Source organism: Parasteatoda tepidariorum, chromosome 4 (genome assembly GCF_043381705.1).
Source record: "Parasteatoda tepidariorum isolate YZ-2023 chromosome 4, CAS_Ptep_4.0, whole genome shotgun sequence".
Classification (NCBI taxonomy): domain Eukaryota; kingdom Metazoa; phylum Arthropoda; class Arachnida; order Araneae; family Theridiidae; genus Parasteatoda; species Parasteatoda tepidariorum.
Window position 1 is genome coordinate 94945182 of NC_092207.1, and position 19266 is coordinate 94964447.

At 28.7% G+C, this 19266-nt stretch overlaps 1 protein-coding gene and 1 long non-coding RNA gene across 3 annotated transcripts in view; one reads left to right on the forward strand and one right to left on the reverse strand.

The window, feature by feature from the left end:
• Positions 1 to 18043, forward strand: part of LOC107441432 (delta-sarcoglycan) — a 72537-nt gene extending 54494 nt beyond the window's left edge. Inside the window, exons 7-8 of the mRNA XM_043049169.2 lie at positions 13343 to 13466; positions 14501 to 18043. Coding sequence (XP_042905103.1) covers positions 13343 to 13466; positions 14501 to 14737 — 361 coding nt within the window. The 3' untranslated portion in view covers positions 14738 to 18043. The remainder of the gene's footprint in view (positions 1 to 13342; positions 13467 to 14500) is intronic.
• LOC122270675 (uncharacterized) overlaps positions 1 to 18994 on the reverse strand; it is a 231694-nt gene extending 212700 nt beyond the window's left edge. Inside the window, exons 1-2 of one of the 2 annotated variants that reach the window (XR_011636664.1) lie at positions 18873 to 18986; positions 11996 to 12069 (exon numbers count right to left, since the gene is read on the reverse strand). This is a non-coding gene — a long non-coding RNA (uncharacterized lncRNA). Of the gene's footprint in view, positions 1 to 11995; positions 12070 to 18872 lie in introns of both variants that reach the window. The other variant, XR_006225933.2, reaches the window with a different exon arrangement.
• Between the last annotated feature and the right edge of the window lie 272 nt (positions 18995 to 19266).

A 19266-nucleotide genomic window follows, 5' to 3' on the forward strand; every position in this document is an offset into this window, starting at 1 on the left:
TATCTCTGTCCCGTCTTAATGAGCCTAAAAATTTCAATAAAAATATTAAGACTTATGTATCTCTCTTATATTTCTGTTATACATTTTTTTCTGTTGTTACTTTTACCATCAAGTCAAGCGTGAGAATCGCAAGAGAGATTAATTTTTCGATAACAATGAAAAAGATGTTAAGCTTCTATACAGCAATGTTTAGAAAAAAAAAGTCAAAAAATTACTTACAACATCAAAAAAAAAATTGGAATTTCAAAAAAGACTTTCATTAGTTTCATAATTCAAAGTGGTCGTTCTAGCACCAGAAATTTAAACTCCGTAGTTGCATTTCAGCTGACAGCAGATTGACCAGCATGCTTTTTACTGCAATTTTAACATCAGATAATTCTTAAACTAGTAACCAAATCTTTTTTTTTTCATTTCAATGAGCTCTTTGTGCATTTTTCTACACACCTTAGCAATATCAAGTTATTAAATCTAATAATTTTATGAGCTACAAAATAAAATTTAGAGAAAATCAAAAACAAGAAAAAAAATTTAAAAAAAAGGCATTTAAAATTGCAAACTTTCGAACAAACTAGAATTTCAAAAAAAAAAGAGCTTGCATTAAGTTTATCAACAAAAATGGGTCTGTATAAATTTCTACTCTGTAGTTAAATTAGAGGCCCATATATTTTATTTCTACAAGTTTAACAGTTGATTCAAGTTTAATTCTTGAATGTAATTTTTTTTATTCCACCACACTCCGAACACATATTTTACAACCCTTCGTAGTTTAAAGTTCCTAAGTGTAATAGTTTTTGTAGCGTTAAGAAATAGTAGCGTTAAACTTAATACCTTTTATAGGGCTAAGTTTAACACCCAATACAGCACTTACCCTTTAGGATGATTTTTTTTAATAATATAGTGAGATAATAACGGACGTTTTTTGTTACATATAATTAACAAGTAACCCAAGGATTTTATCGTTTGAAAAATTTTCCAAGAAAATTTTTCAGTGACAGTTTTTTTTTTTCAATAAAAACTCCCACTGTTTATAGTATCACGTTTGTGTAGCACATTTTGTTTTACTAATACCATCTTAAAACTATACAAACGTTTCAGGGTTAGAGCTAAAATTGAATTGCTATTAATGTTTCAAATAACTATTTCCCAACGAGATCTATTTGTAAACGAGACCTAACAAAATCGAAATTTAAATCCGTAGAACTTCTTTAAAAAGTCTAATACATAGCTTATCTGAAAATCTGAGTTTTTAGTAACTAATATGAGTTTGTAAGTAACAAAACAGTAACAAAATGAGTAATAATGAGTAATAAAAAATGAGTAATAACAAAACAGTAAATGAGTAACAAAATGTAAAATGTAATATTTTACATTTTGTTTCGTATAAAAACTATGGCGAAGAATTTCTAGTTGTTAACGATACGAATCTTCTTATTGAATATAATTAAAATATATAAATAAATTATTATACTCAAATTTGTAGCTAACAGAATGTAAAAATCATTAATATTTATTTCTAATATAATAAAATATTCTAATATAATATAATATTCTAATATAATAAACTCGCTCTTACTAAAGTAAATTTTGAATAATTTCTAAGTTTCTGATAAATAAATATATAAATATAATTATCGCTACATGAAATGAACTTAACTTTATTATTCGCACAGTGAATTCAATCTTTTTAACTAAAATACCGTATATTAGTATACCGTTAAAATACCGTATGCAGCTTTATTTTGAAATTTTATTACAGAAATCAGGATGAATAGAGATTTTGCGTTAAGTTGGCGCTATTTAATGTAAGAGGAAAGAAACTATTAAACGCATTTAAAGGCACATAAGCAAGAAGGAGAAATTATTGATTTAAAATGAGTTATCGGAGTCCCTTAGAATTTGTTAAGGGGTAATATAAAAATATTATTCCTAACTTTTAGGGTATTTTCATATTTTATACGAAACTGTGAAATCCAATTTAAAAAAATACGCATTCATCTGAAATTTGATACATATTTGATTTGATGATTTTCTACATAATTATCGCATAAGTAAACTTAACGTTATTATTCGCACAGTGAAGTCAATCTTTTCAGGTAAAGGGCGTGTATTAGAATGCTTTACTTTAAAATTTAATCTAAATTTTCTTACACAAATTAGGATGAATAGAAATTTTGCACTAAGTTAAATGGAAGAAGCTATTAAATATATTTAAAAGCACGTAAACAAGAAGGGGAAATTATTAATTTAAAATGAGTTATCGTAATCTCTTGAAGTTCGTTAAAGGATGATATAATAAATATTATTTGAAACTTTTAGGGTATTTTCATACTTGATCCAAAACTGATTTAATGTAAGAAAATTATGCATTCATCTAAAATTTGAATAAATAGTCACATTATCATCTTCTATATTATTATTTTCCTTTTAGTTAAATTAATATTATTCGAACGCGTAATGTTTGTTACAACCTCGTCGAAAATTTTACTTCTTGTGTGCAAATATAAGCTTTGCGATTTCAAACATATTCTATTATTAGGATAATATTTTTCTGAGTTAAGATAAAATTTTAGTAATATATTTCAAACATTTAAAATGCATTCTTTCGAGGAAATCTTACTTTAATTCTATTATGATTTTTTAAAGAATTTATTGCTTCTTAATTTATTAGTTAACGAATGTAGTAAATATTTAAATACTTTTAAATTAATAAATCTGCATGAAAACTATCTAAACTATGTTTTACATTTGTCTTAACATCTTAACAGGTTCTGTTTGAAACAGCATTAACTTAAAACATTAAGCAATTTAACACTTATAATACATCAAAAAATAGGTAATAATAACGAAATTTTCTATTAAAATTTTTTTTTCCTATTTTACCTCGTCTTTTATAACATTTTATTTTTAAATTCTAGAAACTGTATAAGGAATCGTTACGAAAAAGAAATTTATTTCATGTCATGATATGATGATGAAATATAACTTAAAAACATGAGTTTGACGTTTACTAATTTTGTATTAACATTGAGAATTTTCAGTTTGCTGTCAAAAAATGTATAAAATATTATATTAATGCAGTAAGTTTTAATGAAAAAGTAACTCCATTTTAAAAAAATATGAAGTACCTAAGTTCCGTAGTTTTAAACTCTGTAATAAGTAAGAGTTGTATGCTCATAAATAAAAAGGTAAACGCCCTCTATGGCAAAAAATTTCTTCTTTTAAATATTTTTTATGACCTTCTTTCGAGAACTTTTCACAGGCGATTAGTATTTCTCCTTAAACATAGAACTTTGTGAGGAAAAAAAATTGTACAAAATGAGAATATTGTGGCAGTGTGCCAAAAAAATGGACAACTTAGAATAACTTTTGATCTAACAATCGGATTTTCACGTTCTAGGACTCATTCTAAAGGGCTCGAGGAGATGACCTCAAATAGGCTGACTAATTAGTGCAAACGTTATTTTCAGTTACGAAATTAAACACCAAAATCTAATTTCTCTCTAAATAAACATGACTTTTTTTCGGCGGATTCAGATTTCTGAACCCCAAAAATATAGGGGGCAGCCGCAATTTTGGAAATATCATCCCAATAATTTGGTCAGGAGAACGGTCCAGAGTTTGGACTCCGTAATTATAATTTACTTATTGCGTATTTCGCAATATCTTGAGAATTTTTTAACTAATTTAAAACTTTTCGCACAGTTATAAAATTAATTTATCCAAATTCCATGCAAAAAATAATATTTATTAAAAATATATTTTAATAAATATTTATTATTTAATTTAGCAATAATCGAAAAAAATTTAAATTGCAAGGCATGAAATTTTTTAGATCATTTTAAAGAATGTAATCTTACACGGCAAATTACGAAATTTGAGTGAAATCTGTTTGGATAGTTACTGAGAAATCGAATTTTAAAAAAAGCTGTATTTCTCAAGAACTATTGACAGATTCAACTCACATTTTGTATTTTGACATGTAAAATTATAATCTTTAAAATGATGTAAAAAAAAAAAAATTTGCGCCTTACAATTCGAAATTGTTTCTCTTAATAATAAATAAAATAATAAATATTTCCCACAAATTATTTTTTATAAAATTATTTAGAATTATCTTTGGATAAATGAATTTTGTAATTGTGTGCAAACAGTTTTAAATTCACTTAAAAAAATTTCGAGATATGGCGAAATACGCAAAAATATTAACATTAATTGATCCAAACTTTGAACAGCTGTCCTGACCAAATTATTGGGACCATATTTCTTAAATTGCGATTACCCCCTATATTTTGGAGGCCAGGAATCCAAATACGGCGGAACAGGTATGTTTATTTAGAAAAAATACGTTTTGTGTCTAATTTTGTAACTTAAAATATCGTCTGCACTAATTAATTTGCATGTTTGAGGTGACCCCTTTGAATCATTAAGAATGAGTCCTAGAACGTAAAGATCCGATCATTAGATTAAAGGTTATTAATGATAATCCGCTTTTTATTCTAGGCATTGTGCATTTATTCCTTAAAAATGCATTTTTTTAAAGAATATTATTTATTTGTTCTGTTTTTCTTTTCATGAATAATATTGTTTACTTCATTATGAAAAGAAATCCATTGAAATAATTGCAGCATTTTACTCTTTACAAGTATATTAATTTAAGAAAAGAATAAAGAATACTTATATTTATGGTTATGTTACCCTATATCAATGACAAGTTATTTCAATTGCCTTATTTTTCTAAACTAAATTTTGTTTATTTTAACATAAATTTCTTTGAAAATTTCTTGTTTCATACTTTTGTTTACATTCAGGTTTAGAACTAAAGCAAGTTACGAAATCAAATATTAAAAGAGCAGAGATATCCGGAAAAACATTATTTTTCAAAAACACTAAGTTTTCAAAGAAACATAGTATAGATAAAGAAATTCCAGTTCATAAGAGAGAAAGCAACTTGTTTGATAGGTGTTGCAACTTAAAAGATCCCTTGAGTCTATTCAAAGCGTGACAAACCTCTTCCGAATACCCATTTGATATTGAGAGTAAGCTATCACTGTATTTATGATCACAAGAAGTTGTGATGGCAGAACAAAAAGCAAAAATAAACACGAGAAGAAAATAAAAGCTAGGAACTCTAACTTTTATGTTGACATACAAAAACAAACATATCGTGAATACATTGCAAAAGATAACATGCTTTTTTATTAATAAAATAAGGAGCAACTTTTTTTTATGAAAAAGTAAAGAATTTATCATGCAATGGTGCCAAAATAAAAAATAAAAATTGCGTCACAGTAAAAATTATGAATTAAATTGTGGTAAAAAGTACTGCACTGAGAAAAAAGTTACAATAAAAACTACCAGAATTTGGTAAAAATTACCTTGTCTCTGGGTCTATTAGAACACCAAAAAACTCGGTAATTTTTATCGAAGCATTTTGGTTTATATACCGTAATTTTTGCTTTGACATTCACTGTAAAATCACTGAATTACCGTAATTAAACAAATATTACTGCGAAATTACTGATTGAACAAATAAGTAAAAATGGATTTTACTGATTAGCACTAGGGAATATGCTAATTAATTAGCATATTGCAAAATATGCTATATATATATATATATTCATCCCAATAATTTGGTCAGGAGAACGCTCCAAAAGGTTNACTAAATTTAAAAAGTAACGAAGTACAAGTAAAAGTACGTACTTTTTACTTGTACCGGCGGTACAAGTAACGAAAGTAAAAGTTCTGCCATATATGGTTATGACTATATATATATATATATATTTTCATTGGAACATTTCAGTGACTTTCAAGTCATGTCTTGGCCCCCAAATTTCTGACCTTAATCCAATAGAGCATTTGTAGTCCTACTTGGAAAACCAAATTCGTGCTGCCACGCTCCCTCGCAATGTGAGGGAATTGCAGGACCAGTTGGTGAGCGCTTGGTACCAGATCCCTCAGACTACCTATCAGCACCTTGTGGAATCACTGCCACGGCGGGTGCTAGTAGTTTTGAGGGCTAAAGATGGTCCTACATGTTAATATCGGGATGGTAATAATGTAATGGCTCTTCGGTGTATATATATATTATAAGTCAGTTATATTTAAAATGAGATGAAGAAAAACTTATTAATGCTAGTAATATTATCTTTTATATATTTGTTTTATATAATAAGAAGTAATTAAAATTAGTTGTTTAAATGAGAATTTTGAAAACCGGACTGAAGACATATTCGTTAACGATGAAGCAACTTCTTACAAAATTATATAACTCTTTGCATCACTTTATCATAAATGTATCTCAAATGAAATTAATGCAGAAAATAAAACTCTAGTCTAGTCTCAGAGAAACAAAAATCCTCATAATTGCTTTAGCCTCGCTTAATTATTCTATTTCTTAAATATACCACTTTGTCAAAGTAGGTTTTGCTCTTTACTATCTTTAATTTGGAACTGCAAAGTGAACAGTACTGAGAATTCTGTAAATAATTTAAGACTAGTCTAGAAAATGGAACGTAATTTAATGAAGAAAAATTACTAGATATTTTTCTACTTTATCATTTTTATGCAATATGTTCATTGAAACTAAACCAATTACCTAAGCATATTTATCACTTAAGTGCGAAATTTGTCATAAAAATTTATTTTTATTCGCATTTTTGTTATTATTTGTAACGTATTTTAAGACTAAACAAAAGCTTTAATACCTCGGGGTTTCAAAAAATTTACTTTTATGTTACCATGTAACTCTCTCTCTCTCTCTCTCTCTCTCACTGCATTTTGAAACTCATTTTATGTTTATTTTTAAGTCAGAAATATTATTTCTGCTTTTTGATCTAAATGAGATAAATTTAACAAATAGCAAACTGTTTTTGCGTTGCCAAAATGAGTGCTATAAATTTATTTTTATATTCAAGGTAAATTAAATTTTGTTATGAATAAAGTATTATGCTCTTTCTGTAAACAACGTAACTACAAGATTAAGAGATGAAGAATCCTTTAATGCAAATCATTTTTAAGAATTAAAAGCAAGACTTAGACCCGACATTGATTGATCACAAATACTTTTACAGGAGTTAAGAAATATAAGGTTTGAAAGTCATTTTTTAAAGAAGACTTAATTTTAAAAATATTTTTTTTTAACCAGACTTTTAAAACTTTTACAATAAAAAATAGAAACTCACTAACAATCAAATGTTCTTTGTTTTTTCAAATCCTGGCTAATATTCCATTATATATATATATATAGATAGATAGATAGATAGATAGATAATCAATATTTGGTGAGTATGAAAACGGGTGATTTTGTTACTCACCGTCAACAGAATTTAGCCACTTCTAAAACAAAACTTGACTTTAATAGGCATATAAAACGTGGATTTGGTCAAATTTACCATAGAACCTAGTTCGAATCTCAGCGATGGCTGGTCGATATAAATTTTTCACCTAGCTGGCACCGACTACAGTGCTGAAGTAAAATATCTTCAATGGTGGACGGATCATGGGATAGGCTTGCCGTCAGGCTAACCATGAGAGGTTTGAAGGGTTTTCCTCTCCATGAAACGCAAATGTGGGTTAGTTCCAACAAAAGGTCCTTTGCGAAGACAAATTTCTTCCAATACTTGATCCAGGAGTTCCCTTGTCTTCCAGATTGGGTTCAAAATTACAAGCCTGCGTAGTTAAACATTAGTAGTCGTAAACTCGAAATTGAGTTCGCTGTTTAGCGACGGTTACGAAACAAAAATAAAATTTTCCATAATATTTTGTATTAAGTAACAGAAAAATAATTTTAGGATTTTCAAAACTTGAAAAAGCTTGTATCCAAAATTCGAGCAGATGGCGAATTTCACGACGGAACGAAACCAGTTATCTAACAGCTATTTTCAAATTATTCGCTGTTAAAGGATTTGAACCCATGTAATAGTAATCTACTCAAAAAAATTTCAATGCACTTGACATTATCTATTTTCGAGGTGGCAAGACCTAATCGTTAAGTATTCAGTGAAACTAATCCACCAGTCCATTACATGAAAGGAAAATCACTAAATTTAAAAAGTAGTGAAACTCTTGTTCAGCATTCACCTACTACTTTAATATTACCTGTTAGCACTGCTATTAAATATTAGGTATAAGTAATGTCGTTTCGGTGTATTAAATATTCGTTAGTCTTAAAAACCAATTCATTTTTTTCGTTCCATTTCGATTTATTTTCGATCTGGCAATGAAAGGTTGTTGCTAACGCGGATGAATGCACAATTGATTAAAAATAAAATCTTGATAACAATCATTAAATGCACCGAAACAACATTACTTTCTGGTCCCCCTTATAAAAAACAAGCTGATTTGTAGTGAAGAAAATCCTACTGCAACTTGAGGATCCGAAAAAATTGTCAATGTCATGAATTGATGTTCTCCGAAAGAAATAATTAAACTTATTAGATGGTTTGTTATCTCGAAGTTATAGCTTTAAACGCGATTTTTATTAAATATAAAATGATCTGTTTTCTGAAAAAGTTTTATGTGAAAAAACACCAATATTTTATTATTCTTTGATAAAGAAAACAAACTGCAATCCGAATCTTCTGGTAGATTTTCATCGATAACTTTTCAAATTTGATGAAAATGAATGTACTGTAACTATAAAAATAAGCTATAAATTCAAATAAGTAGGTTCATTGCTCAGGAAAAAAGGCATGTTCAATATCGATCAACTCTTCTTGTACTAAAATAAAATTTATTTTTAGAAAAGGAAAAGAAAATCATTTATTGATGTCTTCAAGGCCAGCGTCTTAATGCTCTCTTTACTTTCATAATGATAATTAATTGATTAATTAACTTTGCACTGATTCTCCGTTCAATCAGGATGGAAGCAATTCCCGTTAGGTTCCGCTCGGATTTTTTTTACTAACCATTACTTGGGGGAGAACATAGCAATGAAATAAGGGAAATTTCAAGTTTCTATCAATGCATCCTTTACCATATTCAAAAGATTTTATCATCATCATACATTTTATACAACCTATATTTATTTCAGTTACCTTTAATTTTAATGCTACAGGATAAAAAATATACAACTAGAATTCTTAAAAATAATGATATAATCATTATGAAATGCATAATGAATAATGAATATCATTCATTATGTCCAAGCGGAACCTAACGAGAATTGCTTCCATCCTGATTGATCAGAGGATCATTGCAAAGTTAATTAAGCAATTGAATATCATTATGAATTATCATGTTATGTGTTGTTATATTAAATTTGGAATTTATCCATTAGCTAAGGACCAATATTCTCTGTTAGTTAGATATAATATTTTATTTTATTTCATAACCATCGTTAGGCAGCCGACCCAAGTTATTGGGTTTATGACTACTTATATTCAACTCCGTAGTCTTGTAAATTCGAACCCAATCCAGGAGACAAGAGACATCCTGGATCAAGTATTGGGAAAATTTGCCTTCGAGGAGGACTTTTTATGATAAAACTAACCCGCATTTGCATTACATGAAGTAGAAAACCACGAACACCTCTCACAGTAAGAATGACAGCAAGGGGACTCTAACCCATAACCTTCTACCAATGAGGATATTGTACGGCAGCACTATGGTCGGTGTGAGTCGGATTGCGAATTCGCATCAACCAGCCATCGCCGGGATTCGAACCCGCTCAATCCCCTGAGCCACCACGGCTCAGATATAATATTCTGTACTCGGATAGATCCGTATACGGGTATGCCCTTAATTAAAAAACGTCCATTTACTTCAGATATAATATTTTAAAAAAGTGGACACTTTTTACTAGAGGCACTCTCGTATCCGGATCATAACCATGCCAACTACTATTGCAAAGAGGCCAAAGTGCCAATATTTGGTTCTTTTACTTGCAATAAATTTAAAGTGGCTAGTCCGAAAGAAGCTACAAGTTTTATTATTTAAGTTTCCTTTTTTTGTGATGTTTCCTTTAGTTTAGTTTTTTGATGGTTACTGCTGCCTCTCACAGCTTCACTGAGCTACTATTTTCTCATTTTTTAAATAAGTCTCAAAACTTCTGCGGAGAAATCCCTGTGAATATCGAGTGAAAAATCTCTGCAAAATGTGAGCTGTAAAATTTGATGTAAAATTAAATTTGTCTGGATATATCCGTGTAGTACACCTGCAGTTACGTTAATTTATTTTGTCTTAACGTCGATACTTAAAAACATACTAAAATTATTAGAAATATTAATAGTTAAGCAACTATTAATATTTGATATCAAGAATGCCTAATTGCATTTTGTTCGTCGGTATGTAGTTGTATTTTATTCGAAGGTATGATTATATACTTGCAAAAATAGCAGAATTTATTCTGACAGGTGAAATCTTAAAATAAAGATTAAAGTTTCTAAAAATGTCTTTAAAACTATCTAAAGAAAAAGTGGCAAGATTTGTCGAACCTTAAACTCCTTTAAGCTTCCAATAGTTAATAGCAATTTATTTTGCTTGAAATTTAATATTTTAGAATACCTAATAATGCTAAAAATAAAACTTTTAGTATTAAAATTAACATTTTGGTTGCTTTTCGTCCCTGGCATTTGATTTCATCTGATTGAGTGGTGTATTTCAAAGGGTCAATGCATTACGTACTAAGATATGTCTGAAGTTATATGAAAAAAAATTTTAACTTTTAGTATTGAATGAACTACTAAGAGTTTCCAAAAATACAAACAAATGTACTCTAAAGGAAAAATGGCATTTGTTACCACAATTGAAGTTCCTTCTAAGTTGATTAAAGAAAAATAATATTTAAGTGCATTTTTCCGGCATACGAACATCAAATGCAGAGGAACACTTTTACAGGGGAAAAATAGCCTCTAGAATGATGTTTTTATAAACCTCTCTAAATCGAAACACTCTTTAATCATTTTATAAAATATTTTTTTTTGTTCTGAAATTAATGTTCTTTGTTTCACATTCGGTTGCTAAAAATTTTCATTTTACTTACTTAAAATTTTATATGAAATAATGCACAAATGCTACAATATTTGAAAATTGTACGTTATATTTTAAGAGGATAACTTTTAATTATGTTTTATTTTACTATTCTATACATCTATATCAGATCTAAAAGACAACTTTTTCAAAATTTAAACCATTAAAATCATTTAAAATCATTTAAGATTTTAAATTTTTTTTAAAAGTCGCAAACTATGATCAATTTTCAATTATTTTTCGGCAAGATTTGTAATAAATAATCTTATAATGCAATATCGCCGGCACTTAAATTCGTACTTTATTCTGAAAACTAAATAAAAAGCAAACAAATACCTAATGTTTAGTTTTACCGAACAATATCTGATTTCATTAATTCATAAAATACCTCGAAGACGCTGACTTCCATTAAAAGTTCATTGTCTTCAATTTGTTTTCACAATAACTACTCGATCCCCAAAACTTTACTTGAAATATCCAGAAGATTTTTCCCGTTTCCTCCCACCTATGACGAAGAACTCCGCTTCCGTGACGTTTCCTCCCTCTTTCTCCCTCTCAGACTTTTTCTTCTCGAATATTTTTTTTTATATTTTCCTTCTCTCGCTTGCATCTACGTCCTTCAGTATATCTCCTCATCACATATACCCCAGGGAGTTTCTCAGGAAAAGTCGCAAGGAAAAAAGGACCAAAATAAAAGAAACAGGGGAAGGAAGAACCGTCTATACCCTCTACAATATTGGCAGCCCCGAAAAAGTTTTTCTGAAGAGCTCTGCCAACATTGAAACGCAGACGATGTTAAGGGAAAAGAATGCAATGGGTGGGAGAGAAAAAAGCACTACAACTTCAAAGCGAAACCTGAAGCATATATGAGAATCAAGAGTTAGCGTAGCGCACACAATAGACTACCTAGATAAAAAGTTTCGGAAATGGACAGAAGATGGCGCTACTTATCATGTACTCTTTTCCTTCTAAAGCGAGTCCCTTAAAAAAAAGTTCGCAAAAGCAACAAAAGGATAAAAGAATCTACCGGTCTTTCTTGTCATATAGTTTTCAGAATAAGATCGAAATGTCTCCAAATTCCGTTATCGCCAGACCAAGAATCTGAAATGAAAGTAGAGTTTATTACTTTGCTGCAACAAAAATTTTTTTTTTCATTTACTTATTCTTTTTTGGAGAAAAAAATGTTTTGAACTGATAAATTTTTTTTTACCAATAACTTTTTACGACTGAAATTCTTTGGAGTCAAAGTAGTAAAGTTAGTCTTAGACAAAATCTTGTGAAAAATATACGACATCTCAAAATAAAAACGGATATAATGTACCAAATTTTAAAACCATAACCCTACCTCTGTCACTATTTAATTTCTATATAGGAGAGAAAGGGTTATTGGTGGAAAATGGAATATTTTTGTTATTTACTACTGAAATATTCTCCGTAAATTTTGTCAGATTTGCAAAACTATGTTACGCTTTCTTGTATAGTTACAAAATAACACTCTGGATTGTTCAATAGCAAATAAATTTAAAAAAAAAGATTTTCATGGTGGAAAAATAACTTCTTAATTTATGGTTTAATTACAGCTTTAGGCTATTTTTATTTATAATTTTTCAAAATATGAATATACTTATTACATATTTTGATTGTCCCTTTTCATTTGCGTTTTTTTTTATGGAATGAATAACGAGCATAGATAGGGCTAATGAACGAGCTTAGCAGGACTAACAAATGACAGGGCTAATGTAGACACATAGGCTGATCACAGGTCTAGTGGTTCCTGTACTAAAATAAGGAACCAATGGTTGTGGGTTCGAATCCCACCATAAGCGTGAATGAAACTCTCTCTCCTCTTTCTGTGTAATCTATATCCTTTCTTTTATGTGATTGTGCGAATGTAACCATCCCTATTAACGGATTTGTGGGTTGTATGACGTGGGCGACGCTACTCCAACGCCGTGGCATAGCCACAGGTGCCCAATGGATAACTATGAGAGAGTAGATATTATGGCATTTTTGAGGACATAAAAAATAGACACAAGTGGCCGCCATTAAAAAAAACGTAGACACATAGTAGTGGAGCTACAGGGATATGTCAATATTATTAAGGTTCCTACATTTCCTAGAAAAATATAATATCGTTAGTATATCCACGTTAATACTAGATGTTGCTTTTACGTAATGCTCTTCAAAGTCAAAAGTTAATCAAGGGGGTCCGTTCATTCTTTTGCGCACTATAGATAATATCCATTATAAGTTATCCGTAACCTAAATACCACTATTTTTCTTTTGCATACTCTTCAACTTAATAAAGTAGCTATGTAAATAACATATTTATTATTTAATCTTAGTAATGAGTTTTATGAAAATATTTTTTCAGTTTAGAGTCACTTCTGAAGAAAGTGAAAATTCGTAGTGAAGGAAAAGTGCAAGTGAATTCACCAGCTGGAGGAATATCTGTTTCTGGTCTGAAAGATATGAATCTTAAATCAACAGGCGGAAGAGTAAGTAATCCATAACATTCTTTTAAGCTAGAATCTTATAGACAGCTTATTTTTACAGAATTTCAAATCGAAGAAATTCATATGACGGGGGGGGGAATTTATTTTCGATAAATGGAGACAAAAATCGGTCCCTGTCTAGTCTATTGTACTCGTAATTTTAAAACATATAAACGTACTTATTTTCCAATAGACAAACTAAAAAAGATTATTTTCCTTTTCAAAATTTTCGGTCATGTTTCATAAGACGTTTTTGTAATAAAGAAAAGATGTCTTATATGTGAAGCTCTACAATATTATTTCTCGTCATATGCAAGTCTTATTATGTTTCATAATTTATTATTATAATACTTTATTAATAGAATAATTTATTTTGTTTCATATGTTATTTTTTGCGATAAAATAACCGTCTATAAATAACCAATATTATAATAATTAGAGCTTACTTATTGGATGCCTCACTTTCGAAAACGTGAATTAAGTTTTGGATCTGATGCTACAATTAAAGAACTTCAGATCAGAGATCAGATTACAATATAAAGCACCGGCACTTCAGGTGCATCATCGGTGAAATCCATTTTACCACGAAATCCATTTTTTACTGTACAGAAATATTGATTCAATGAGCACATTTAATAAAAGTGGTTCATTGATTTTGCAGTAATTATTACTATAAAAATTACAGTGTGTCAAATTTTTCCGTAACATGTTTTGGTAATACAGATTTTGCGGTAAAAAGTACCGGCACTGAAAGTGGCGGTAATTTTTACTGTAATTTGATTCGAAATTTTTCAGGATTCAACGAAAGTGGCAACCTAAAATTTTTCGCCTGTAATCTGACAAAATTAGAATTATTTTTTGAATTTTCATTTAGTTTATCTTAAAATAAGTAATTTTGTAAAGTTTTTATTTCATCATTCTCTTTTAAAAGGAATGACTTACATTAAAAACCTTTCTCCAGACAGTTCCTTTGTGCAAAAGTGTTTAAATATTTTTCTCTTTAATTTTAAAATTATAAATTAATTTAAATATTGTAGGTGGTGATTGATAGCAGCCGATTAGAAATGAAGAATCTAAAACTCTCACGCAGAACCCCAAACGACAGAAGCCTTCAAGATGTTTACCAGGTGTGCATGTGTGACAACGGCCGGCTTTTCTTAGCACACAGAGAAGGTTATTGCCAAATTCAAGAATCTGTTTGCAAAGATACTGCACAAGATAGATATCGATTGCGCGATACAAGATCTAGAGAATGCAATGGGTGGNATGTTTGAAGGCCACAATTCTCAGGTATATGTGATGAAAAATATTCGCCAAATTAAGGTTGAAAATGATGCATGGAGCAACTCTAATATAATTGAATATTATGCTGGCGACGCTGTGTAACACACATATAGTGTTAGCCTGAAAGCAAAATTCTCGAAAAAGCACATTTAACGGAGAAAAAAATTCTGAAAAATTACCGTAGTGTATGAGAATGCCTTTTTTGATTTTAAAAAAAATAATAGAGGGGAATTTTGAATCATTCGTTTGGAAATTTTCCCATTCATATTGTATTCGGGAAATTCTGGTTTTCAAAATTATAGTTCTTATTACCGCACGCATAGTAAAAAACGCGAAACAGAAATGCAAATTTAACCGAATAAATATTTTTATGATATGCTCTAAGGCATCGTGATAAAATTACAAAATTTCACAACATTCACCAAATTTTATTAAAAATAATTTGCTTTACCAAAATCATTGCTAAAGTGCTTTGGAAAAAATTACCGAGCTTTTTGTTGTTTCCATAGAGCCAGAAACAGATTATATTTTACCATATTCTGGTAGTTTAAACCATGCTTTTTTCTCAACGTTCAAGTTCATAATTCTCCAGACAGTATATTTGTTCATAACTTTGAATGAATAATTTAATGATTTAGTTTAAATAAAAAATAAGCGTATTTTGACATATGCAAACAGTAAGTACCTTTACTAAATGTTAAGTATGAAGCTTTTTGTTGTTTCCATAGAGCCAGAAACAGATTAAATTTTACCATATTCTGGTAGTTTAAACCATGCTTTTTTCTCAACGTTCAAGTTCATAATTCTCCAGACAGTATATTTGTTCATAACTTTGAATAAATAATTTAATTATTTAGTTTAAATAAAAAAATAAGCGTATTTTGACATATGCAAACAGTAAGTACGTTTACTGATTGTTAAGTATGAAGGTTGTCTTAGAAGTAAGGAGACATCACATGTATGCTAACACAACATTTTATTGCATATTTTGATTGTTTGACTTTCACCTCGTGTTTTGTCTACATTTCTACCTAGAGTCTGGTTCAAGTAAAAGTTTTTTGTTGATCTAAATCCATTTAAATTAACATGAGATGGAATCCATTGCATGATTCATAAGATAAAATTTAGGTAAAGGCTTAAGGTTCACAAAGAAATAGCATATAAAGACATTATGACTCCTCCACGTCTGATCTAATATTGTCTTCAAAGATCTCTATTATGTTTACAGTGGAGACTAGAGTTGTGAGGACTCTATCACTCTTATATCAAGAAGACAAATAATGAAACTATTGCATTACATTTTAGGTTTTGATAATGTTCCAATAATTGTGTATATATTTTGCAAATATGCATTGAAAGTCTATTTTTCTTAATTTAAAATAATTATGACGATATGTAATTTCATTATAGTAGGAATTTTCTCTTAGTTTATTACTGAAAACACTATTTTCTTAAAGCAAAGGCATGGTAAATATACTTAAACAGAAAAAATTACTTATACCAAGATGAAATCTAGTTGAAAAACTATGTAATGAAATTTCCTGCTATCGTCAGCAGGTGACATATCTTTACTTTTCAGCAAGCCTCGTGACATATAAATATTTCAATGAAACGTTAGACATTTTTAAATAAAACACGTTAATATTTTTTGTATATTTATGAGAAAAAAAAATTTTAGAGTTGAAATAGTGTTTGAAGTTCCTACCTCTGTTCATGATTATGATCACATAGGCTATGCAGGAGAATATTATCATATTTTCAATAAAAATAAAATGCCTAGAGCAAAAAAAAATATTTAACATTATCAACTTTAGAAAGTTTTAATTCCAACATATTTACTTTTAATTCTAAAGCAAGTTTTAATTAAGTAAATACGTTACGTTTTAATTCTAAAGTTAATTACACTCTTATAACTCAAAACTACATTTTAAACTATTAATCTAACCATAATTGTAAATTATTTTCACCGCATTTCATTCGTTGTTTTGTAGATATGGATTCAATATAAATTCTTTTTTAACTATTTTTGAACCATTCCATCAATCGCAGTTATCTAAATAGTTATTAAAACAGATATTCAATAGGTTTCTTTTTTTAAAAATGAGACTCATCATTGAAAAGTTAGCACCACAACTTATTTTATTTCTGAGATAACTATTATTTCTAAGATAAGACTCCCGTAATTGATTATTATAATCAATCTTTTGCAAACCATATTGTTTATCACCAGAATTATGTTAGTATATGATTTTTGGAGAAAAGTATTGTATCACCAAATTCAACAGCATAAAATCTGATAACTAATCAAATAAGTAATTTTTATGAAATAAAAAGCCACAAAATATGCAAGTGAGGTATTGTAAAAATAATTATAAACAATTGTTTATTCCAAAAAAAAATTTGAATAAAACAAATCATTTGCAATTTTTGAAGTTAATAATTTACGCCTAATTATTATTGTTTGCTGAAAAAAGATGGTTAAGAAAGATTTAGCGGAGAGAACAAGGAAAATCTTCCAATTTTGATCGTGTTCTTTTTTTCATACATTTGCCATCAAAATAAGATTTTTGTTATCAAAAACAGTGATTTTGAGTAATTTGTTTGCATTCAATTATTAATTGTTTCTTATGCTAATTATTTTATATTTTCTAACATTGTCTGGAAACCTAAAATATGAACATAAAAATTAAATTTTATGAAACATTCTACGGAAATTATTTTAATCTAAATTCTATTCCTCTATATTTTATTGCTTTCATGTTCGAAAAGTTTTAATGTTTCTGCCTGCATAAATCATCAGTTTTGTAAACGATAAGTCTTCCATATAGATTAGAGTTCGTGCATCTAACGTACTAATTACACCAGCATCTAAACAATAGAGAGATTTCGCAATTTTAGTAATCATTCCTCACCCTCACTTGCCCTAAATTCTAAAGCACAGGCGTCCATGTCGGCGCATGTGCAGTTTCTTTATGAAATAGTTCAGTTTTCATAACTGCCTAATCTCTTTAATGTTTAAATCGAGGAACTCTACATTAAGTTACAAAACTTACCCATAATTCAAATATTAAACCTTTAATCAAATCTTAGTGCTTCTAATTTTTTGGAAGTTTAAATTTACTCAACAATTTTGAAAAATAATGAAAACCACTGTAATTTTTAAAATAAAAAATATCTATCATTAATATCACAAATTATGATTCTGCAGATTGTTTTTAATAGTATAAACTTTTGTACATATACTGTTGTAAATATTTGTATGGAATTCTAAATAAATACTTTTTTAAATACTGAAACAATAGCATTCTTCAGTTGTATATTATTTCAACTTTATAATAATTTAAAATTAAATTAATGCATAAATATTCTGTTAATGGATGCAAAATATCACACTTAAACTATTCTGAGGGTTTATTGATATTTATTATATAGTTTTCCCTATGTTCATTAGGTATTATAAAATTATAATTGCATACGATTGAGTCGCTATATATTTCAAATACTTTAAATACACCTAAGGATCTTCATTTCTAGTATATAACAATTCAAAAAAAATTTCAGTGCATTTTAAATGTATGATTCAAATTTCGAACCATCTACGGTTAAAGCCATCACACAGTTTCATCAAAAGAGATGATTAATAAAGCATCAAACATTTCAAACAAGCATTCCACAAAACCACATCTTTCAAACAAATTCGTCCAATGAATCAGTGAACCAATTTGCGTGAAATTTTACCAAGATATTTCCAATATGAGAGCTAACATTCCAACATTTTTTGTAAGAAAGAATACTTATTTTACAGCGTATTAATGCTTTTAATTAAAGCTTTATTAATTATTTATAATAATTAACAATGTTTTAAGTAATATTTAAACAAATATTTTAATTAATGTAACAAATATTGCTTTTTAATATATCCACAAAAAATTTATTTTCCCGTTCCAATTAATTTACTTATCACATTACTTATTACTAATTAATTTACTTTTAATTAGCAAATTATTATCTGGCACTGTAGTTTCTTTTAATAATTAGATGTTTTGCACGAGTTTATATGCTACACTTTCATATTTAAACATACATGTAATGGGTTTTCATGGAGGAGAATTTTTGTATACTTACTATTTGTATTTATTTTTAATGTATTGCATTACAATGTTAACCAATTGATACACGTACTTAAGCAAGTGCAAACCAGTTCCAGTCGCGTTGTCACGTGCGTCGGTTGTGGACGTGTTTCTGTGACTTTATGAGCTGCGCTTATTTATTTAGCAGTTTTATACAACGCAGTTGTTTATTTATTTTGTGTGGAGTGTTGAAATAATTTATTTTAACACTTTCGTCATGCGTAAAAAAGGTGATCTTTCATCATGTGAAAAAGCTGAAGTAAAGTGAATACTAAAATATTTTCAGACAGCAAAATTTCAGGAAAATTGAAGGTTTCTGAAGGCACATAAAAAGAAAATTAAATCAAAGTACCAATGAAGCCCGAAACGAAAGAAAATATAAGGCAAAA